The following is a 25260-nucleotide window of genomic DNA, read 5'->3' as shown; positions in this document are numbered from 1 at the left end:
TACCATTTTATTTAAAGCCCTTTGTTTCCAGTTGCATCCCCTTCCACTATCTAAGGAGGATGAGCATGCTGCAAGCAATTTAGCTTTAGCTCTTGGAAAGACTTCCTGTTTGGTTTTATGGGGATGGATACAGTTTCCACATCTGTTTCAATATGTTACATTAACGCATCTCTTTTGGTTCCTTTTTTTGTGTATAAATTAAATTATCTATAGTCTTTATATTTCATACTGAGGGCTTGGCATTAGATCTGCCAAAGCACCCGCAAAATTATTGCTAAGCCCTGTTCATACTGTGAAGTTTTGCACATTTCCTGGTCAGTATTTGGCACATTCCTGCACAAAACTACAGCTCTTTCACTTTAAAACATATATAAATTTTTTTTTTATGTTATTCTTTCATGTTTTTATTGTAAATGATTCTATTCTGAACTTATGTTTCCTGACATTTGCAGTACATACATACTATTACTATATTTATTGTTATGCACCAAAAATTCCTTTAATATAAAAAACTTCCTTGGCATAAACCCGATTCTGATTCTGATGTTGTGCAGTCAGCACTAGGTTTAACCATGCCTGGAACACAAAAGTTCAAATTAGACTTTAAGTATCCAAGACGGCGCGAGGGTGCGCATGATGCACATTTTGTCATCTGCCCATGTCTGTGAAGGTCGCAAACAGATTAGCCTTATGCTGACACAGGTCCATGTATGTCTTGCTGTCCGCCTCCCTGTCCATTTTGGACTCTATTGTAGGGCAATGAGCTTTAACTTTTATCAGCAGCTGATGTTGACCTCACCATTCTCTTGACTTTTGCAGACGATTTATGTAGATGTTTCTGTATCTCACAAATCTTGTCAGTGAAGCCTGTAGTGTATGGTCCAGGTTCTCAGTAGTTCTTTCCTGCAAATCCTTTTCTGATGCTTACATGTGTGTATCGGCTCTTTTGCTTCCTGAGGCCTTTCTGTGGCAGTGCTAATATTTATTCTTCATTGCTTGCACACTTTCCACTGATGTGAGTACCATGCGACACCACAATCCCTAACAACCAGAAATAACAAGAACTGTATACCACAAGTAGCACAGTAGCTGGAGGTTTGCTCCATGTATAGATGATATAATAATAATAATAACTAATAACAATAATATTGTGCATGTACTGAAAAAAGCCAGAATTTCTTAATATTTCTTACTATTTATTGTTTCTCTTTTTTCTTTCATAGTATTTGGAGAGATTCTAGAATTTATGATGTCATCCACAGAGTGGCCTCTAGCTTCCAGTGAAGCAGGTGAGGAACCAGAGTAAAAGCCCTGTAATAATTTAGCCCTCCACTGTAGAGGGATGATAGATGAGGCAGACAGCCGTTTTGGATCTTCTGACTGAGGCTGGCTTCCAGGCCTGGGTCACCCAGAGTGCTCCCCCCCCCAAAGGGCCAGCTGTACCTTCCTCTGGTCTGGCCTTCTATTTAAGACCATGGAAGCTGCACGTATGAGAGAGACAGTGCAGCTCAGCATGTTTATTTCCTCAGGTTTTGGTGTGTGTGTGTGTGTGTGTGTGTGTGTGTGCGTTCTTGCACTAATACTGACGTAGAAATGCCTCTTTAGTTTGCAGCCTACAACTCAAGTGAAAAGCTGATAAAGATAATGGAATTTGTCTTTCCATCTATTTCTGTTACGTAATTGCAGTGCAATATCCGTCCATGTGAACACACTGACATAATGTGATAGAAAAAATAGGTTTGCTGCTGATGGGTTTGTGGACAAAATTTAACCATAATGTCCGATTGACCGTCAGCTCGCGTTGCTCTGTACCCGGCTCAAAGTCACCTATTTTCAGGTAACTGAACCACCAACTACTGCTGATACTGTTAAGTGTTCGTTTCGGCCCAGAACGCAGAGGTAACACACAGATACAGTCGAGCAGTTAAATAAGGTTTAATGAAGTTACGGGTACTCAGAGACACTCAAACGAAGGGTTCAAAGCCGGGAAGCTCCTGACTGGTCCCAGGCGGAGGCGAGCCAACGTGGAGGGGTCCAGCAGTTTCGGGACACGAGAGAAGACAGGTTGAGGCGAGAATCACTGGTGGGTTCCTGAAGTGAAGACGGAAAGCTGCCGGGTGAGATTAGGCGCACGCTGACGCCGTGGAGATTTGCAGCAGGGCTGAGCGAAGACTAGGAGGGAGACACAGGGTAAGTTACAGCAGGAATCACAAAAGGCAAACTAGAATACTACGAGCTAGGACCAAGTTACCACAGGGGTTGAAGTTAACGAACTGGCCCCGACAGGAAGATCAGCCCGGGTTAAGTATTGCTGGTGATTGTGGATGATGAGCTGCAGCTGCGGAGATCGGCTGAGCAGAGTTGAAGCAGCCACGCCCCTTGACCTAGATCTCGGATCACGCCTCCAGCACTCCACACAGAAACAAACACAGACAAGACACAAACAGACACACCGGGAAAAAACACCCCAGACAGGACAGGGAGAGAGCTGCCCGTAACAGGACCCCCCCCTCAACGGACGCCTCCTGGCGTCCAACAAAAAAAAAAAAAACAGCCAGAAACCCAGGGAGGGCGGAGGGGGCCCGGAGGAGGGACGACCCCAGAAACAAAATAAATCAACCCCGGAGGGGTGAAAGAAAGTCCGGGGAAGGCAGAAAACACTGGGGACCTGGGAACCGAAATACACTGGGGCACAACGCCCTGGGTCACTGGGAACAGAGAGTCACAGGGGCTGAGAGAGAGAGCTCAGCAACAGGGGGCAGAGTCACTGGGGCACAGGGAATAGAGTCACTGGGACACAGGGAACAGAGCACAGGGCGGCCTCGGCAACGGGGAACTGAGAGGCCTCAGCGACAGGGGACTGAGAGGCGCCACAAAGGCAGAAGCCTTCAGGCGGCCTGCGACGAAGGCAGAACCCTTCCGGCCACCGAGATGACTGGCGGCGAAGGCGAAGCCTCTCTGGAGACCAGCAGCGAAGGCGAGTCCCCTCTGAAGGCCGGCTGCGAAGGCGAATCCCCTCTGAAGGCCAGCTGCGAAGGCGAATCCCCTCTGAAGGCCGGCGGCGAAGGCGAATCCCCTCTGAAGGCCGGCTGCGAAGGCGAATCCCCTCTGAGGGCCGGCGGCGAAGGCGAATCCCCTCTGAAGGCCGGCTGTGAAGGCGAATTCCCTCTGAAGGCCGGCGGCAAAGGCGAATCCCTTCCGAAGGCCGGCGGCAAAGGCGAAACCCCTCTGGAGGCCGTCTGCGAGGGCGAATCCCTTCTGAAGACCAGCGGCGAAGGCGAATCCCTTCTGAAGGCCGGCGGCAAAGGCGAATCCCTTCCGAAGGCCGGCGGCAAAGGCGAAACCCCTCTGGAGGCCGTCTGCGAGGGCGAATCCCTTCTGAAGACCAGCGGCGAAGGCGAATCCCTTCCGAAGGCCGGCGGCAAAGGCGAAACCCCTCTGGAGGCCGTCTGCGAGGGCGAATCCCTTCTGAAGACCAGCGGCGAAGGCGAAACCCCTCTGGAGGCCGTCTGCGAGGGCGAATCCCTTCTGAAGACCAGCGGCGAAGGCGAATCCCTTCTGACTGACAGGCAGACCGAGCAGGAGAAGGGTCTGCTGGGCTGAAGACAGGCGACGGGTCAGCTGGATTGGGGTCCACCAAACAGGCAACAGGAACAGAGGTCGACGTAGACTCTGGACGTCTGCACGTCAGCGGCGGTTCTGGACGGCTGCACGTCAGCGGCGGTTCTGGACGGCTGCACGTCAGCGGCGGTTCTGGAAGGCTGCACGTCAGCGGAGATACTGAGTGGCTGCTAGCAGGCCGAGGTTCTGGAGGGCTGCTAGCCAGCCGGGGATCAAGGGAGCTGCTAGCCAGCCAGGCATCTGTGAGGCTGCTAGCCAGCTGGGGTTCAGAGTTGCTCCTAGCCAGCCGAAGCTCGGGGCGGCTGCTAGCCAGCCGGGATTCAGGGCGGCTGCTAGCCAGCCGGGATTCAGGGAGGCTGCTAGCCAGCCGGGGATCTGTGAGGCTGCTAGCCAGCTGGGGTTCAGAGATGCTGCTAGCCAGCTGAAGCTCGGGGCGGCTGCTAGCCAGCCGGGATTCAGGAAGGCTGCTAGCCAGCCGGGGATCTGTGAGGCTGCTAGCCAACTGGGATTCAGAGATGCTGCTAGCCAGCCGAAGCTCGGGGCGGCTGCTAGCCAGCCGGGATTCAAGGAGGCTGCTAGCCAGCCGGGGATCTGTGAGGCTGCTAGCCAGCCGGGAATCAGGGATGCTGCTAACCAGCTGGGGATCTAAGAGGCTGCTAGCCAGCCGGGGTTCGGAGAAGCTGCTAGCCAGCCGAAGCTCGGAGTGGCTGCTAGCCAGCCGGGATTCTGGGAAGCTGCTAGCCAGCCAGGGATCTGTGAGGCTGCTAGCCAGCCGGGATTCTGGGAAGCTGCTAGCCAGCCGGGATTCTGGGAAGCTGCTAGTCAGCTGGGGATTAGGAAACTCGGGAACTCTAGGAAACTCGGGGACACTAGGAAGCTCGGGGACACTGGGAAGGATGCTAGCTAGCCTGGGCTCAGGAAGGCTACTAGCTAGCCGGGGCTCAGGAAGGTTACTAGCTAGCCGGGGCTCAGGAAAGCTGCTAGCTAGCCTGGATTCAGGGGAGATGCTAGCTATCAGGGAATCCGGGGAGTTGCTAACTAGCTGTGGCTCAGGGAGGCTACTAGCTAGCTGGGGCTCAGGAAGGCTGCTAGCTAGCCTGGATTCTGGGGAGATGCTAGCTAGCGGGGAATCAGGGAGGCTGCTAGCTAACCGTGGCTCAAGGAGGTTGCTAGCTAGCCGGGGTTCAGGAGGTTTGCTGGCTAGCGGGGAAGTTAAGAGGCTGCTAGCTAGCCGGGAATCAGGAAGACTGCTAGCTAGCCTGGATTCTGGGGAAATGCTAGCTAGCAGGGGCGCAGGGTTATCGCTAGCTAGCAGGGACTTGCTGCTAGCTAGCTCAGAGTCAGGAGAGCTGCGCGCCAGCTCGGAGGCAGGAGAGCTGCACGCCAGCTCGGGATCAGGAGAGCTGCACGCCAGCTCGGAGACAGAGGAGCTGCACGCCAGCTCGGAGACAGAGGAGCTGCACGCCAGCTCGGGGTCAGAGGAGCTGCACGCCAGCTCGGGGTCAGAGGAGCTGCACGCCAGCTCTGGGTCAGAGGAGCTGCACGCCAGCTCAGAGTCAGGAGAGCTGCACACCAGCTCGGGATCGGGAGAGCTGCACGCCAGCTCGGAGACAGAGGAGCTGCACGCCAGCTCGGAGTCAGAGGAGCTGCACGCCAGCTCGGGGTCAGAGGAGCTGCACGCCAGCTCTGGGTCAGAGGAGCTGCACGCCAGCTCAGAGTCAGGAGAGCTGCACACCAGCTCGGGATCGGGAGAGCTGCACGCCAGCTCGGAGACAGAGGAGCTGCACGCCAGCTCGGAGTCAGAGGAGCTGCACGCCAGCTCGGGGTCAGAGGAGCTGCACGCCAGCTCGGGGTCAGAGGAGCTGCACGCCAGCTCGGGGTCAGAGGAGCTGCACGCCAGCTCGGGGTCAGAGGAGCTGCACGCCAGCTCTGGGTCAGAGGAGCTGCACGCCAGCTCAGAGTCAGGAGAGCTGCACACCAGCTCGGGATCGGGAGAGCTGCACGCCAGCCCGGGATCAGGAGAGCTGCACGTCAACCCAGGGTCAGGAGAGTTGCACGTCAGCTCGGGAACAGAAGGGTTGCTCGTCAGCTCAGGCACAGGTACACCGGTTAGCGCAGGCTCTGGTACACAGGTACTCTGATTTACAGCTTGAAGGCTGGCTTTGGCATCCTCAGTACGTCTAGCACACTGAACTACGTACTGGTAAACAGTCAAAAAAGTCTCTGGCTCTCCTCCAGGTGTAGCAGCCTCTAGGCGTTGGCTGGGAGATGGACATAAAACCTGTGGTAACACTGCTAGGCGGTGGAGGAGTAGGGGTGGAAACAAATCTTTGAATCCATTTAGGAATTGAGTCGTTAAGCCAGGGCTTTTCTGACAACTTAACACGGGCGAATGACAAAATTGAGTCCCTCTGGAAATCACTGTCAGCCTCCTTCCACATGGTTTTAAGCTCAATCATGTCACAAATGATCTCGTAAAGTTCATCTATCTTAGACTGTACATGTTTCACTTTTCCCAAGTCCGTGGAAGCTGCCATAGTAGAAGGCAAAAACAATAACTGGGCACCCACCGGAAGAAGAAGCCACACTGCTGGGTCCAAGTGGTCAGATCATTCTGTCAGGTGTGAAACCTCTGCAGGGTCCATGGCCAGTTCGTTCTGTTAAGTGTTCGTTTCGGCCCAGAACGCAGAGGTAACACACAGATACAGTCGAGCAGTTAATTAAGGTTTAATGAAGTTACGGGTACTCAGAGACACTCAAACGAAGGGTTCAAAGCCGGGAAGCTCCTGACTGGTCCCAGGCGGAGGCGAGCCAACGTGGAGGGGTCCAGCAGTTTCGGGACACGAGAGAAGACAGGCTGAGGCGAGAATCACTGGTGGGTTCCTGAAGTGAAGACGGAAAGCTGCCGGGTGAGATTAGGCGCACGCTGACGCCGTGGAGATTTGCAGCAGGGCTGAGCGAAGACTAGGAGGGAGACACAGGGTAAGTTACAGCAGGAATCACAAAAGGCAAACTAGAATACTACGAGCTAGGACCAAGTTACCACAGGGGTTGAAGTTAACGAACTGGCCCCGACAGGAAGATCAGCCCGGGTTAAGTATTGCTGGTGATTGTGGATGATGAGCTGCAGCTGCGGAGATCGGCTGAGCAGAGTTGAAGCAGCCACGCCCCTTGACCTAGATCTCGGATCACGCCTCCAGCACTCCACACAGAAACAAACACAGACAAGACACAAACACAAACAGACACACCGGGAAAAAACACCCCAGACAGGACAGGGAGAGAGCTGCCCGTAACAGATACAACGGAGGTCTGTAGCCGGTGTCACAAAGCTCTGTAGCTGCTTAAACAACTATCACCTACCACTCGGCGTCATGGAGCTCGTAGCCAGCCAGCGGCACGTGAACAGCCGGCGGTCTGAATTTTGTAGGATATCATACGTTTTGGTGTGCATATATTTTCGTACGATATCATACGGACCAGTTCGTGAGAATGTGTTGTGTTGCAGTCTCAACTGCCGCCTTTGGAAACACCGACACCGATGCCAATGTTTCGCCGCCTTAATTGGGTCTTATCAGTCATGACGTCTCGTTCTAGCTACTAACGTTACCATGGCAGCTAGCCGCAACGTCAGAGTATACATGTTGCTTCCTGTTTACCCCGGCACGTGCATGCCCAGTATAACAGAATGTTGATGAGATATGAGATTGGGGCGTGTTAGTTTAAATGGAGATTAGTTTTTCTACTGGAGCTAAAGCACAGGGATCGCTTTCAAAACTCTGCTTAAAAACCAAAACGTAGCAACGTAAATGTAGCCTCAGTCATAAACTTTACGCCATGCTGAAAAAAACTCCTCTGTCGGGTTTAGAAAGGGAGAGTATGCAGTCAGAACGATGTTGGAAAACCTCCTCTCTGGTGTCCTCATCCCTTTTCCTTCACATCTCTCCAGATTGTTCCAAAAGTGAATGAACTGACTCTGGCCCTTTTATCTATCTATTGAAGGTTGTGATTGGTGTGTGATCAAATTTGGCTCTTTGTTTTTACACCTGGGTAAGTCTTAATTAGGGCTGCACGATATGAGGAAAATATGCAATATGCGATAACGCTGAATTTCGCCATAACGATATTACTTGCAAAAAATAAACAGATATTACTGTAAAGTATACTCAGGTCTGTATTTCTGCTGCTTTCTGGATTCTGCTAAAATAGAACAAACTGCTTATTGGATTTAAACCAAATAAAAGGAAATCTACATTCTTTTATTGAACAAATTGAACATTGAATTGAATATAAAGGCACCACCGGAAAAAAATGACTTTTAAAGTGTAACTTTCTACTGATATTGAGTTTTTTTCGCGATATGTATATTTCGCAAGTTGATATCGCGATGACGAGGCCTAGTTCCTAGTTCTAGCCTATTTCTAACTGAGCTGAAGCTGTGCTGACTGGAGTGAACAATATTGAATGCTAGTGCTTTCTTAATGACCACATGCTGTAGGCAATGACAAATGAAGGGATTTGTGAGGTTTGCAGTGACAGTTCAACAAATCTGAATCATGTGTCAAAATAGGGGAATAGTGTTTATGGTTTAGGGAAACGGATATGCTTTTTAAAAAATGGTGGTTTTGAAATGTTAGTTCCAAAGCCTGGTTATAGTGTTTAAGCAATCGAGAAAAACTGTACATGAACATCACAATGTGATTGGTCGATGTCTTTATTCGAGTTGTGAAAGCTCTAAAAAATCTACCTGGTTTGGAAAGAAACCCTGATGTTATCATCTTTATTTTTTTATAGACTTGACAAAGTCTTACAGACCAACAGAAGAAACTCTGTATTCACAGTCTGAGAAGTACTCCTGGGTAAACTGATCTTCCTGTGTTAAATTGGTAGAGTAGCCCTTTAATTTCTGGTCTTTTTTAATGTGCATAACTCCCAAGTTATTCAGTCATGCATGCATATGTTTATTCTAGCGCTGGTAATATATCAATATTATATCGACATCAATATATGTGGCTAGATATCGTCTTAGATTTTGGATATCATAATATCGTAATAATGACATAAGTGTTGTCTTTTCCTGGTTTTAAAGGTTGCATTACAGTGAGTGAGTCATTTTCTGAACTTACCAGACTGTTCTTTTATTTTTTTTATTTATTAGGGACCATGTACAATTTTAAACATAAATGTTACCATTTGTTGCATTGTACCAGAGTTAGTCACAGGCTAATTTACATCTGCAGTCCCCTGGCAGGGCACAATAAAAAACATACAAATAACACAATACAAATACAAAACTCAATAAATTAGGTTTCTCTAGGATCTTGCAATGGTGGTACTGAAATGGCTTTTCATCAATGATTTTTATAGCTTGCTTATATATTGATTCTAGAGGTCTAATGGCAAATTCACTGGCCTGTCCCCAACAAGTGATACAGTATGAGATATGTGAAAAAATTAAAGCATACATAAATATTTTGGCTACATCAAACAAGTTATATTTTATAGTTTTTGTCATTTTCTTGATGTTTCTTGAAGTTAAGATTTGAATCTAAAGTGATACCAAGATATTTAAATTCAGTAACTATATCAATTGATTCATTTTTAATAAAACACTTAACCCCTAGTTGCTCCAGAGGTGTGCAACCTCTGACATAAATAGCAATTTGTAAGTTGCTTCGGATAAAAGCATCAGCTAAATGACATGTAAATGACAATAATTCTTCCTGAAGTCAAATTGCATGTAATTTAAGTCAGGGTTGCAGTTATTTAGATGCGTTGTCAGCTGCTCTATGACAACTTTCTCTGTAACCTTTGACAGTACTGGTAATACACTTATCGGTCTATAATTACTTCTTCATAGTGGTCTCCAGATCTGAAGATGGGTGAGATAACTGCATGCTTCCAATTATCAGGAAAGCAACTGTGTGTAATTGAAAGGTTAATTAAATGTGTGATTGGGGGAGTTAAAGTGTCTAAATGTTTCTTAATGAACATACTGTCCATTCTACTTTTAGAATTCTTTAAAGAACAGATGATCTTTTTAACTTGTCCTTCATTAGTTGTAACCATGTTGAAACCCTGGCCTTTATCAGTGTGTATAGTAAGTTCTCTTTTTTTAAATGATTTCCTAACTCATAGACGGACTCAATAAAGAATAAAAATAAAAAAAAAGTTGATTGCAACATTTTCTTCAGTTTTCTTACCCTGAAATCTGAGCTGTATATCTCCTGTGTGAAGTTGTTCTCGCCCTATGAGGTTATTGATATCTTTCCAGATTTCTTTACTATTGCCTTTAGCCTCATTTATTACTTGAAGATAAAAACGTGATTTGGCTAATCTCAATTCCTTAACCACTTTATTCCTCAAACCTTTATAAATTAAAATATCTGTGTCTCTTACAGACTTAATAGCTTTCTTAAAAGCTGAGTCTCTACATTTCATCATTTGCCACACGTTGTCACTAAACCAAGGTAGATTACCTCTCTTTCTGTGTTTTCTCTTGGCCTTAACAATAAACTTCTCTCTAACAGATTCAATTTGTGTTGTAAATAGGTCACAGCCATGTTCCACATCTTCTGTGGACAATATATCATCCCAGACCAAGCTATTGATCTCACTGTCAAATACAGGTTGTTTACTTTAGGTATATGAGACATGATGTCTGTGTGGTGTGGTGTTCTTAAATCTGTTTTTAGTCAATTTCCTTGCTACTGATGTTAGATTATGATCAGATTGTAGCTTTCTGTTATCCTCTCTGGTTTACTGGAGAAGACAAGATCCAACACTGTACTTGAATTCTTTACAATCCTTGTTGGGCCTTTAATCAGCTGTTGTAAGTTATATTTATCTGTAATTGTTTTAAGTTTTTTCCTCTTCCCCTCGTCTTCCCAGTTTAAATTAATGTCACCCATGAGAATAAGCTCTTTGTTATGGTTACACACTTTTAACATATTAATGAGTTGATCATAGAAAGTGTCATTTGCTGATGGAGGTCTGTAGAATCCTATTAGAATTAAAGACATTTGTTGGGATAATACAATTTTTAAAGCAGCGTATTCCAGTGTGCCTGCTGCTTTGAAAAGAATGGGCTCACATTTAATGTCGTCTTTGACATATATCAATAACCCTCCTCCTCTCCCCCCAGCTCTGTCTCGTCTGAAGCACTGATACCCCAGTACAGAGAAAACTTTAATTGGGGTTGACTGTTGTAGCCACGTCTCCGCTAAACATAGATAGTCCAGGTTGGAGTTTAATAGTAAATGAGTCAACTGTTCAGTCTTTGAAACAACACTTCACCAAAAAGTCCTCTGGGTTTCAGTTTTGGATCCCATACGACCTTTGTGTGATTAACAGTCTGGAATAAGAGAATCGCTGCTTTATCACTGCAGGATTTTGACACGTTGGGTAGCTTGTAGGTTTTAAATCCGTAAGGTTATGTCCAATGAGCACTTCAAGTGTCGGCTGTGTGTTATTCAAAAAGTCACAGTTTCCAATGGCGATTGAAACCGCGCAGTTTAAGGGGACACCAGGTATAGATATTCCATAGTCACTCACCTCCAAGGGAGATGTTACCTCTGATTCAGAAAGGAGCTCAGCACCAGTGTTTTGTGATGCCTCCGGAGTAACTGGTCCTGGATTTAGATGAACATCCCCTGACAGCAGCAGCATCAATAGGAGAATGCCATGAATCCCTCGAGACGGAGTGGTGAATCTCTGCCGTTTGGTGGTTTGTTTACCTCGGCCTACCATGGCCTGCCCGTGACACAACACGGAAGAGTAAACTGTATTGAAGCCCAGCAGATTGTAGTGAAGGCTTACGGCGTCAGTACCCACTGTGTAGATGGAAGGAGCCCAGTTTACACTGGCCCAGTTCATCCATTGTTTCCACTGATTTCTGAGGTTTAGATGGCCGGTATGTGATGGTCCAGACAGGTAGATTCGCAGAGGTAGCGCGATAGTGATCAGCAGTAACAGAGTAAAGAGCGCGCTGTGGATATTTTGCAAGATGTTGCGTTTGTAACGATTAACGGTACTGAATAAAGTTGATGTAGCTGCTAACAAGTGTGTTTTACCATGCAATAAGTGGCCTTCTTGATGTAAAAAGAAGTGCGGGTCGGCAGCCCCTGCCACACAGTGTCTCCGCAAAGCCGCCATCTTCGCATCTCTAGCTGTTTTATTATTTGCCTTTACCCACTAGGTCACCGTATCCACATTATTGGTGGCTATTTAACAAAACTCTCATTGTGTTAATATTTTGTAAAAGCGTCAATAGTCAACCCTACAATATCGCCGAAATATCGACATCAATGTATTTGGTCGAAAATATTGTGATATTTGATTTTTTTCATACTGCCCAGCTCTACTTTGTTAATTAATTTGAACACTGAGAAAAAACATTGTTATGCCAGGTATAGGTAGTGTAGAACACGGTCATTTTAATGCTCAGCAACAGAGTAGGACGCAAACTCATTTCCTCTGAGTCTACCCAGAACAATGAAGGCTGAAAGCACACAGCACCTTCTCATAAAACAGCTTTTATAACAAATATTCACATGTCCTATAAAAGCAACCTGACTCCAACATCTGTCGGCCATGTGGGGCGGAAAGGTGCTTTCTGTGCAGGTGGCCGATGTGTTAACGCATAAACAATGTGACATTGAAGTCGGTTGCAGGTGTAAAACACTGCTGTGTCAACCACTGCTGCACGGAAGGCTGTGGTCACTGCTCCTATCATACAACTCCACACTTTGCAAAGTCATGCACAGCTTTCCAGTGGCTTTCATGTGTTCTTTTCATGCACAATGGGCATCTGTTCAATATTTAATCTCCCATTGCCAGACCTTCCTCCACCTCGCTGAGGAGTAAGGTCTGGCTAGTCCACACTGCATTCTGGGATGGGAGAAAAACGTGCTCTGGTTTACTGGCATTGGATTTACCCTGCAGAGATCTGAGGAGCAGTTAACCATAGTCCTCAGAAATCCACCAGAGTTTAGAACGCCAACACAAAGAAAGAGGAAGGGGACGGACATCCGGCTGAAATGACGGACAACCGGCGGAATTTCTAGTGGAAACGAAGCAATCCCAGAAGTGGAACATTGTGGATATAGACTAACCTGGAATTGACGTGTCTTTTGTGCCAGCATTTTTATTTCACCTTCAACTTGTTAAACCAGCAATATCATCAAGCAATTTGTAGACCTAAACCTGCTGTCTTTCATTTGTTTGAATACACTTGAATCCTGAAAGCAACTCTCAGGCAATATGGTGTAGATAATCCAAAGAGAATATATTGTATTTTACATATTGTTGAAACACCTAGAGTTCTGTGTATACACTGAAACCATATTTCACATGCTGAGCCTTTCAAAAGCTGTATCCAGGTCTCTCTTTGAGTCCACTATAACTTGAGATCCACACACTCCCAAGCTGTTTTCACTTTTACTACAAAGTCCGTCTCTTTTTTGGTTTTCTTTGGTACCGTGAACTCACCCGTTTCAAGCTGTGATGCCTGGGGCAGGGAGCGGAAAATTGTTGAGTCATTCTCGTTCACGTTCACAGGAATACCTACAGCAAAGACTTTATGTTTAGAGCAAATCCTCATGAATTGTAGTTTATCTGAAGTTGTCAAATAATTTCATTGCAGCAGCAGTCACGTTTCACCTGAAAGTATAAAGTGAAGAGCATTTCTAGTAGAAGGTCATGTTTTTGTCCTGATAGGACAAGCAGCTTACAATAGCATTTGTGCAGTGAGATTTGTGTCGGTCTGCTGCAGCACTGCACAGCTGATATCCATCATAACAACACGGCGTGAGTGCTGGTGTTTACCTCAAAGTCCCTGATTGGGTGCCTCTTGCTTATTCTAACAAAGCTGGTCCTCATTAAACACAGTGTCCTCTGTGAGTCAACGCCGGCGGCTAAACCCACAATTAGCCAGCAGTTCACTGGCATTTGTTGCATGAGGAACGGATTAGTCCACAGTGTATTTAAAAACAGGTGCATGTTCAAATGGGTGTCACATGGGCACAACTACCACTTATGTAAGTTTGAACCGCGCCGTAATGTCCGATAAAAAAAAAAAGTCATTGTAGTGCCTTTTTCTTGTAACCCATAAATGTGTGTAGGACTGCAGATGATTGTCATTATGAATTAATCCACTTTCTAGTTTGTTCTATTAATCTTTTAGTCCCCAAAATAATTACAAATACACATTCCAAGGTACCAGAATCCCAAATATATAGATATATTTTACAATGCATACCTGCAACCTTAAGTGGGACGAAAAAATCTGAAACCAAACCCCTGTAGGGGTCCTGGGGGCTTTGCTCCCCTGCTTTAACAAGCATAATCAATAATAAATAATAATGCATAATCAAGCATTCTCGAGCGCTATGATTTGACAATAGAGGGAAAAGATTTTAATTTTTTTATCTACATCGTTGCATCGTTGCAAATGCTCAAAAGAACATTGGCACGGCCCTGCCAACACAAACTCTGTTAAGCAGACCATTCCTTCCATTCAACTGCATTGTGTTAAGTGCACTGTTTTCTTCTTCAATTTCAAGTGTTTGTTGTCACTGCACATGCCATGCGATGACTGGCAGTGAAATTCCGTCCTTGTAGTGCGACACACTGACTGCATATTGAATGCACCACGCAGACAGAAGTAGTAGTCAGGGAAGAGTAACCAGGATGTGCTGAACCAGGGCAAAGCATTCTCATGAACGGGTTCATATGTTATTGTACGAAAACATATGCACAACAATTCATATGATATCCTATGAAATTAGGGCGACTGCCGGCCGGTCTGGTGATGACTGGTCACATGACAGCTAAGTTTAGCGGTCTTTATAAGCCCCCAAGGAACAGCGCCAGGCTTGGAAGCAACCATGGGTTTTAGCGGTCAACGGAAGAATTGCAACGTCTGTCAACCCTCTGGCTCAGAAAGACTTTTCCAATAGACTTTACATGGCGAAAAGAATGTCTATACATCAGCAGATATATAGACTTAAAGGTCCGAACGGATTTAATGGCTGTAATTCATCATTTGTATCATCTTATAATACATTAGAGGGCTGTATGCTGTAAAGCCTGTAACGTGGATGTAATATTATTAACGTCTCTGTTCCCAAACTGCCAGCTATTGGCTAGTAGCTAGAGGTAGCTAGTAGCATGACATGATGATTCCATCTCCTTGGTTCTCCCAATACATCCATTGTTTATTTAGATAAGCATTTTAAATTATGAGGAACACCAAAAACCCAACGTTTAATGTTAGTGAATAGTTTAGACAATGAACTACGAGTTCTCCATGTATACTTGTTTCTAAATATTTAAAAGAGACAAGCTCATAAACTAAAACAAACTGTCGCTAGTGCGCATGTCCATCGTGATGTCATGGGCCAGTCAACGCGGAAGATATGAGTATTTTTTGAGCTCCATGAGTGCTTCATGCACCACTGAGCAAATCTCTTTGGAATAAACGGGGTGTCGCGCCAAACGCTGCATCCAGTTCTCTTAGTGCATCCATGGGTCTTTAAATTTAAATTTAGCCGAGAAAAGCTGACTGTGAGCCGTGTGCGCAGAGCACCGTGTGCGCAGAGCACCGTGTGCGCAGAGCACCGTGAGGTGACGGTCCTTACTGTTGAGTTTAGCCGACAAATGGTGACTGTCATGGGTTGACGTTGGTTAAGTTTGGACACCAAAACAACTAGTTAAGATTAAAACAAAAGGTCGTGGTTTGGAATAAAAACAGCGGTCCCCTTAAATATTACTCTCGGGACATGGTTCAATGACAACAGCCTGACCAGGGATGTGGTGGAAGTTCCAGAACCACCATGTTGTGGTATGAGGGAACGCTTAGACAACATCAGGTCATTCATAGGTCACAGGTAGGGGACGAGAATATTCAGCCAGTCTCTAATAACCAAACCTGTCCATGTATAATTATGTATATCTCTACAGATTCAGGGAATCTAGACAGCTGCATGATAAGGGAATGTTTTGTTTCAGGACTGTCGGTGGACCTGCCACACTTTAGCATATTTCCAGAGAGAGAGATAGGCTGAACTAGGCTTTAGTATCTGTGTTTAAGGCGCCTGCAATATCTTTGTTTACCTTAAAGGTTCAGCTAAACGTAACGCCTCCAGCTGAGTTTAAATACACCTTCAGGAAGACAGGAACTTCAGAGAGTTACACAATAACACATCATGGTTAAACTGTACTGCATGCTTAATTCTCTCCTCAATTGAGTGTTCATTAAATGCTCCTGTGGAAGTCATCAAAGTCTCCAGAATCTTCTTCATGTATGTTTTAACAGAGTCTTTAACAAGGGAGTGAAATGTGATCATGGTGAGTATGATGTATCTCCTACCTCCTGAGGCAAAGCTAAAAACAGACAACAGTACTTTGACTTTTGACTTTGTGTCACGCCACTTGTGTTAGTGAGCAGAGGTCAAGGAGGGCTAAAGGTATGTGATTTTGTGAGGGTCACAGCTCACTTCTACAAAGACCGTTAAGGAGCAGAGCTCTGCTGTTGTCACAAGAACAACTGCCATGATGGATGTATCCACACAAACCACTGAACACAGGGTCAAGGCAGAGCCACGTTGTGCTGCTGACCAGCCTATCATCTGTGTTCTGAAGTCTGAAAGCTAAGGTTTCTGCCTTTCGCGCCATAACGTTGTATACTCGCTATGACGCCATCACGTTACGTGATGTCCAGTCCCAAATGGGCTGATAACAAGCTGTGGCGAGAGAGTCTTTCCCCGTAACTGCCGCAGGAGATCGCTGTTTACATGATCCTGTTTGAATCTATGTAAAATAAAAACCATAACAGCTAGATCATTCATTCTTTTTGCAGCATTAAGCTAAGGCTTCAGCCTTTCTCGATGATGTCATCATGTTACGTGACGTCCGGTATAAAACAGCTAGCGGACCATTTCTATAGCAGATGAATCAAAACGCCTTGACACCTGTGCTCATAAAAATGAAAAAAATGTACATAGTTCAAAAGACTTTTGGGGTGTTAAGGAATATTTTGTTCATGTTTCTACATTTAGAAATCTTTTGGATTAATATGTTTTGTGTTTTTATTTAGTAAAAATGTATGAAAAACGCGTCCGCTTTCTTTCACAATTTAATACTTTTATTAGTTATTATGGTCTATATATCCTCAAGGCTCAGTGCTTGGACCAATTCTATTCTCTTTATATATGCTTCCTCTAGGCAATATTATTAGGAAACACTCAATTAACTTTCACTGTTACGCAGACGACACCCAATTATATCTGTCAATTAAGCCAGACGAAAGCGGTCAGTTAGCTAAACTTCAAGCGTGCATTAAAGATATAAAATCCTGGATGACCCACAATTTTCTGATGTTGAACTCAAACAAAACGGAAGTTATTGTGCTGGGACCCAAGCACCACCGAACTTCATTATCTAAATATATAGCTACCCTAGATGGTATTGCCCTGGCCTCCAGCACTACTGTCAGAAATCTAGGAGTCATTTTTGACCAGGATCTATCCTTTAACGCCCACTTAAAACAAACCTCAAGAACAGCCTTTTTCCATCTTCGTAACATTGCCAAAATCAGGAACATCCTGTCTCAAAACGATGCTGAAAAACTAGTCCATGCATTCGTAACTTCCCGGCTGGACTACTGTAATTCTTTACTATCAGGCTGCTCAAATAAGTCCCTCAAGACCCTCCAGCTGATCCAGAATGCTGCAGCACGTGTTCTGACAAGAACTAACAAAAGAGATCACATTTCTCCTGTATTAGCTTCTCTGCATTGGCTTCCTGTAAAATCCAGGATTGAATTTAAAATCCTTCTCCTGACCTACAAAGCACTAAATGGTCAAGCACCATCATACATAGAAGAGCTTTTAGTACCTTATTGTCCCACTAGAGCACTGCGCTCCCAGAACTCAGAGCTACTTGTGGTTCCTAGAGTCTCTAAAAGTAGAATGGGAGCCAGAGCCTTCAGCTACCAGGCTCCTCTCCTGTGGAACCAGCTCCCAACTTGGGTTCGGGGGGCTGACACCGTCGCCACATTTAAGAATAAACTGAAAACCATCATCTTTGATAAAGCTTATAGTTAGGGAGTGAGGAGTTGCAGCATAGTAGAGTAGAGTAGAGGGAGGCAGGAAGTACAAGCCCGTTCCGGCAGGGGAGAGTACGAGCCCGGTCCAGGGCCCCTCTCTTTAGCCTGCCTCTCTTAGTTATGCTATTATAACTCTAGACTGCTGTGGGAAGCTCCTTCCAAGGACACAATGAGCCGCTCCCTCTTCTCTCTTTTCACTTGTCTCCTTTTGTGTGCATCTTAGTCCCAGAAATGCCTGTTACTAACCTAGCTCTGGGGAGTTTTCTCCCCGGAGTCCCTTTGCTTCTTCTTCACCCAGAACATCGCCTTGGAATTGGGTGGCACCTACACCGGGGTCCTGGGTGCAGCTGACGCTATGGACTTACTACACCCTGCTACGCTCTGCGTTTCCCCGCAGTGTCCGACTGCGTCCTGCCGCGTCCAACCGCGTCCACCCAGGCTGCTGTGCCACACTACACCCCGTAACGCCCTGCTGTGCCCTACTATGACATGAACTACTACGACTACCATTGTGATCACTGTTTCACTATCTTTATTATGACTATTATTGCCACCATTCACCACTCCCCCAACTGGTGCCGTCAGACACCGCCTACCAAGAGTCTGGGTCTGTCTGAGGTTTCTTCCTAACAAAAAAAGGGAGTTTTTCCTTGCCACTGTCGCAATAGCTACTGCTAATGCTTGCTCTTGAGGCAACCACTGTAATAGTTGGGGCTTCGTAAAGTACAGAGTTTGGTCTAGACCTACTCTATCTGTAAAGTGTCTCGAGATATCTCTTGTTATGATTTGATACTATAAATAAAATTGAATTGAATTGAATTGGTTTATTGACTTGCATAACCTTTTAGCTCAGGTTGTTCTGATTTTAGGGATATGAAGCATTTGAAGATTCTCCCAGAAATGACATCACAATAAGCAAACATACCAATGGAGGCACTGGCGGACCATTTCTATTGCAGAGTTCAAAGGTTTAAAGGATACAAATGTCGAGTTCTTGAGAAATAACTTGATTGAACATTGTAAATATTTTATTCAAAAGGTGTAAGTACTTAAAGGTCAAGCTCCACATCAACGGTGGGAAAAATGAACTTAAACTATTTTGTTATTCTTCAATGCATGACTGAGGAAAACGCAGAGACTCTTTTCTTTCTTGGACTTACATTATCTACTTGACCCCCCCCCCCATTATCTTTTATTGTTATGTTTTGTTAGATATATATTGTCTCTACCTCAAAGCTGTCACCACTTTTCAACAATTGAACAAAGTATGGTTGCATTGTGCCGTGATTGTCTGTGTTGAAAACTTGCAACCACTATCTGCCCCATCTCAAAGTCCGATTCACAAAAGACATCAGGGCCGCAACTAACAATTATTTTCATTGTCGATTAATCTGTTGATTTTTTTTCCTCGATTAATGGATGAGTTGTTTGGTCTCTAAAATGTCAGAAAATGGTGAAAAATGTGGATCAGAGTTTCCCAAAGCCCAAGATGACGTCCTCAAATGTCTTGTTCAGATATTCAGTTTACTGTCACAGAGAAGAGAAGAAACTAGAACATATTCACATTAAACAAGCTGGAATCAGATACAATGCCTATAAAAAGTATTCAAAACTCTTTAATATCAAAGTGAAGACGGATTTTTTACAAACTAATGTCAATTAATTAAAAATATATAAAAGGTAAAGAAGATGATTGCATAAATATTCACCCCCTTCAGGTCAGTATTTAGTAGATGCACCTTTGGCTGCAATTAGAGCACTGAGTCTGTGTGGATATGTTTCAATCAGGCTGGCACATCTGGACACTGCTATTTTTCTCCATTCTTCCTTGCAAAACAGCTCAAGCTCTGTCAGGTTGCTTGGGGATCGGGCGTGAACAGCTCTTTTCAAGTCCAGCCACAAATTCTCGATTGGATTGAGATCTGGGCTTTGACTTGGCCACTCCAGAACATTCAACTTGTTGTCTTTGAACCATTTCTCGGTAGCTTTTTCTGTATGCTTGGGGTCGTTGTCTTGCTGGAAAATAAATCTCTAAAGGGGGTGAATATTTATGCAATCATCTTCTTTACCTTATATATTTTTAATTAATTGACAGTTTGTAAAAATCCGTTTTCACTTTGATATTAAAGAGGGTTTTTTTGCAAATTCTTGTCAAAAAAGCCAAATTATATTGACCATGATTTCATGTATAAAAGAAACAAAAGGGTGAAACATCCAAGGGGGATGAATACTTTTTATAGGCATTGTATCGGCCCATTTTTTTTAAATAAAGTGTCTTAAAACAGATTAATTGTCAAAATAGTAATAATCGTTGACAACTAATCGGTTAATCTTTTATATTGCGCTTATGATATGTCTGGTCAGCAGGTTGTTGTAGTCTGGCGCTCCATCTGCTCTCTCTCCTCTTCCATTAGTCATTTCTCTGGTTGCTCTGATGTTTACTGAGCAGTTTAAAGCTTTAGTGCGTAACTTTTGGATATTAATGAACGTCACGTTACATTCAAGCCATTACCAAATGAGTTGCTACAAAGCTAAAAATAGGTACAAGCAGAATCCCAAAAACAGAAACAGGCAAAACACAGAACAGTGACAAGAATCCACTGACAAGGACAAACGAGAAACACCGAACAGCAAACAATAATCCGACAAGAGACAAGGACAGAACAGAGACTAAATACACAAGGTAATGAGGGAACGAGAGGCAGGTGACACAACAGGTGGAACAAATCAGGGTGGGGCAGAACAATCAAAAAAGGTGGGAAACAAACAAAGACAGGAAGTAAGCTAGACAAGACAAGGGAGACAGACTACAAAATAAAACAGGAAACAGAACATAACAGAAAATCACAATAAGACAGAACAAAATACCAAAACCCTGACAGATGGATTATAACCGACAGTTTTAAAACCATTTCAATTTTTTTTGACAAATGCTATAAAAATTAAATAAAACACCCAAAATTCAATAAGAGTAGTGAACTGATCCTTTATTTTACTTGCGAACCTAGGAGTCCTGGATGCCCTGTTAAAGATCCCTAATCTAGATAAAGTTAAATATGTACATATAAAGCAATGCTATTTAATTATTAGGAATGCTAACAACACTAATAAATATACTGATTATGAATTAATATTATTGTAATGTTAATATATAACTGTGTTACTAATATACAAACTAATAAAATAAAATAATAAAACCATGGTTGTTAGTTAATAAAATAAATAAGTTAGTATAATTTATCAGAGAGAAAGAGAGACATTATGTTTCCCTTTTTCTTGACAATGTTCTGATTATGTAAACTAATGTAAGTATTCATGCAGTGCTTTTGACAACACATAATAATAATGGTCATGCAGGGAAGACATTTTAATTTGAAAAAATATTGAGTGAGTGGGCGAGGGAGAGAGAGTGAGTGGGCGAGAGAGAGAGAGAGAGAGAGAGAGAGAGAGAGAGAGAGAGAGAGAGAGAGTGAGTGGGTGAGTGAGTGAGAAGGGAGAGAGTGAGTGGGAGAGCAAGAGAGAGAGACAGAGAAATTTTTTTTTGAATTTTAGAATTTAGAATGCAGTGATGTTGTCTTTGATGCCTGTGATCTTTTGAAGCTTATGATCTTATAATGATGTCATGAAGGTTCCACATTCCAACTCCCTAAGGGATAGCCTTGCAGATACTGAGTCTGGTCATTTACCCTTGGATTACATTAAGAGTAAGAAGACAAAATCTACTCAAACTTTACTCAGCTTGAAAAGTGTTTGGAAACATTTGACAACAAAAATGTCTTTCCTAACCTCAGATAGTGACAGTGAAAACAACAAGGAGTCAGCGCCTGCACCATTTCAGATAAAAAAGCTTGACGTCCTCTGCAGCAAGTCTGTACGCTACCTTGTACTAGACTTTAATGGCGAAGGATGTTTCGGCAAAGTTGCCAAATGTCTTAACTTAAAAACATCTGAGATTACGGCCATCAAGATCCATAAAATGAGTGAAAATCACATGATTAAAAAAGAAGTGGAAATGCTGACAAAGATCAGGGCTCTTGACCCAGAGAAGAAGAACTTGGTGAGATTCATCGACAATTTCATGTTTCAAGACGCATCCTGCCTCGCCTTCGAGATGTTGGACAGGAGCCTTTGGGACTTACTGAACCAGAGACAGACAACACTATCTCTTCATGAAATCCGCCCGATCACACAACAGCTGCTTGTAGCCTTTGAAGCCTTGAAGATTATCGGCATTATCCATACAGACCTGAAACCTGACAACGTTATGCTTGTCAACCACCATGAGGAGCCCTTCAGGGTAAAATTAATAGACTTTGGTTTGGCACTTCCAGCATCCAAAGTAAAGGTTGGAATGACAGTCCAACCTTGTGCCTACAGAGCCCCAGAGGTGACACTGGGCCTCCCCATATCTGAAGCCATCGACATGTGGGCACTGGGATGTGTCATGGCATTCCTCTATTTTGGCGACAACCTCTTCCCTGGTCAATCAACATACCACATGATGAAAGCTGTTTGCCGTCTGCTCGGTCAGCCGAAAGACCACGTGCTGAGCACTGGGAGGAACACCTGGCAGTATTTCAGCAGGGAACAGGGCTCACCCAATCCCAGATGGAGACTAAATACACCAAGGGAGTACACAAAGGCAACTGGTGTCCAGCCCCGAAATCCAAGGTGGATTTTTAATGATGGTAGAAATTTGGATAAATCAGTAGAGTGCTACGCAGAAGTAGATGACTACACTGAGTATGAAGACCGGATGGCATTTTTACATTTCCTAAAAGGTTTGCTTGATACGGATGCTCAGACAAGATTCACGCCTGAGCGAGCCCAAAGACATTGTTTTGTTACAATGTTTCACCTGCACCATGAGGACATGGGCACCAACTCTTATGCCGAAGACGCCTTAGAGTTGATGACCGTCTCCCCCCGGGATGATTCAGAGGAATCGCATGATTTTCCCAGCAACTCAGAAACTGAGAGAGAGTCAACTGTCTCAAGCGATGGAGTCACGAGCACTTATAGCTCCAGTCATGAAGACACAGACCCTGCTGCATACCACTATATTCGTCAATGTGCAGCTTTAAGAGCTCATTTACATAGACAGCCATCTTGGACTTCAAGTGCTGAAGATTCTTACAGTGTCAGTTCCAGTTATGAAGAACAGGAGCCACAAGAACACTCTATGGAGCCAGACACCTCTTACCTTTCTGAGGGAGAGTACATTCCAATTTCTGGTGATGCCAACTTCTCTGATGGAGAGTATATTCCAGTTATCGATGATGAAGATGGTTCTGATAATGAGACAGTGGCCGTGAATATTAAACACTTTCACTGCAATGGAACCACTTCAACACATTTTGATGGACCTCCACCCCAGACTGGCATCAAGACAGAGTCACACACTGCAATACAGAAAGATTCACTTCCGGAAAGTTCCAGTGATGGATATTTACACACCGACATCTCCAGTGATGAAGATGCCGATGCTGATCGAGACTGGGACGAAGCTTTCTTCACTCCTGAGACCTTCGACAGATCTGCGGTCACATGAGACCTGGAATCAGACACTGCTGTAGCCCCGCTGATGTGTCTTATCAGCGGAGCTGTGTGGGGTTCCACCGGGTGCTCCGGTTTCCTCCCACATTCCTAATATATGCAGACTATGTCAATAGGCAACTCTAAATTTGTCCCTATGTATCAGCCATGTGATATACTGATCTTTTAAATAAAAACATGTGAAAATATGATTTGTTATTGTTATTGAGAATGTTGAAAAAAATAAGAATGCTTATACTATACTGTGTTTTAAAAACTGTACTGTGAGTGAGACTTGTTTTCTGCTCAAGGTCTGCAGCGAACAGAAGTAACGTTAAAATCATTGGTCACTTGAGTACAACACCCAAAGCCCTTCAGCAAGGTCCAGCATTATGAAAATAATGGCTCAAATCTGATGATAGTGCTCAAGTTCTATGACCAACTATCACGTGATTCTCAGATTCCCTATAAAGCTCAGCTGGGTCATATTTAGCAAATATTTGGGAGATGTTACGAGAAGGAACGTCATTTGGCCTCATATATTTAAAAATGCTATGCTATGCTATGCATCTAATGCCAAGACATCAACAGGCCTTTTTTTTACCCAATGCAAACTCATCATTTGGGAAATATTTATTGAATGGATACAACAATACAGTAATAGATTCTAAGATCATTTACTATCTAACAGGGATGTGCTAGCTTGTTTGTTCCAAAAATATTAAGGCTATGAAAACTGCTTTTTATGTACATCATATGTTAATTAACAAATATTTAGCCTTAGCTGTCCACTTCACTCACCTGTTCTTGTTGAACACTGTTATTAGTTTAAAAAAAATAATTGCTCATTTAATTTCAACTTGTCCATCTGATGGCCCCAAGCAACAACTCATATGTTTGTTATGGTTATGTAAGGGATACTGTAGAGATCAGCCTGAAGGGGTTGTATTCGCTTTAATGACCGGCTCGCTCTACATCATCCCGCTTATTACACAGCTACTTACCAAATAAATCAATAATTTGACACAAAATATTAATTTAAAAAGGATTGTATTGATTGTATTGCTTCTCCTAAAGAAAATAGTCTTTTCCATCTCTACGGTTGGAACACAGCGTCCCTAGCAATGTAACCTCTGTAGAGTACTTAGCGTTATGCATTATAAATCACATTAAACAGAAAATTTCCGTTGATGGTGAGTGAGACAAGGTGAATGGGACTTCAGTGGATTTTGTTCTTGTAAATGAAGAGGCTTCCTCTTTGATTCAGTTCACTATTGTTGCTCCCACTTTCGTCAGACAAAGTGGGAGCAACAATAGTGAACTGAAACATTTACACCTAATTTTTTTGTACAATTGAAAGGAAATTGTAAAATTGATCCAAAACAAAAATTGTACTTAAAATGTGCAATTCTTCGAAAAGAAAAATAAGTTTCAGGCTCAGGAATTGATTTCACTTTAAGCCCTGTTACCGACGAGATTATCCACTTCACCACCTGTGGTGGAAGAAGGATTCAGATCCTTTACTTGAGTAAAAGTACTAATACCACACTGTAAAAAATACTCAAGTAAACAAGTAAACGTCCTGCATTGAAAAGTGAATTGAAAAAGTGTTTAATGGGCTAATCATTTCAGCTGGACTTGTGAGTTATATACTGTTGGGTAGTTTAATTATAATAAAAAAATTGTACTTTATTAACTACATGTGTTTTGCACGGAAAAATCTTAATTTGTAAAGAAACTAGTAACTAAAGGTATAAGAGTAAAAAGTACAATATATCTCTCTGAGTACAAGTACCTCAAATTTGTACTTAAGTACAGTGTTGGAGTAAATGTACTTTCCACATTCCACCACTGTTCACCACCCACCCACGGTTATCAGATGAGCAAGTCAGTGATCTTGGCATTGTACAATATATTTACAGCACCAACATTTAAAATAAAAAAGGTCTGGACCTTGTGACAATGGTGAAATGGTGGGTACGACCATGGCTACTGCT

General features: G+C 43.9%; 1 protein-coding gene across 1 annotated transcript; it reads left to right on the top strand.

Moving 5' to 3' along the window:
- The first annotated feature begins 21303 nt into the window (after positions 1-21303).
- On the top strand, positions 21304-23567 carry LOC116050355 (homeodomain-interacting protein kinase 2-like). The gene has a single exon (XM_031300364.2). It carries the CDS (start codon positions 21351-21353, stop codon positions 23277-23279), a length of 1929 nt encoding a protein of 642 aa, XP_031156224.1. The 5' UTR covers positions 21304-21350; the 3' UTR covers positions 23280-23567.
- Positions 23568-25260: the final 1693 nt, after the last annotated feature.

The sequence above is a fragment of the Sander lucioperca genome, chromosome 7 (genome assembly GCF_008315115.2).
Source record: "Sander lucioperca isolate FBNREF2018 chromosome 7, SLUC_FBN_1.2, whole genome shotgun sequence".
Taxonomy (NCBI): domain Eukaryota; kingdom Metazoa; phylum Chordata; class Actinopteri; order Perciformes; family Percidae; genus Sander; species Sander lucioperca.
Note: the sequence above shows the minus strand (reverse complement) of the source record. Positions and strands in the feature narration are given on the sequence as shown.

What these genes read in the sequence shown, in the direction of transcription:
- LOC116050355 (XM_031300364.2), top strand. Translation starts at nt 21,351, where the DNA reads ATGAAGGTTCCACATTCCAACTCCCTAAGGGATAGCCTTGCAGATACT.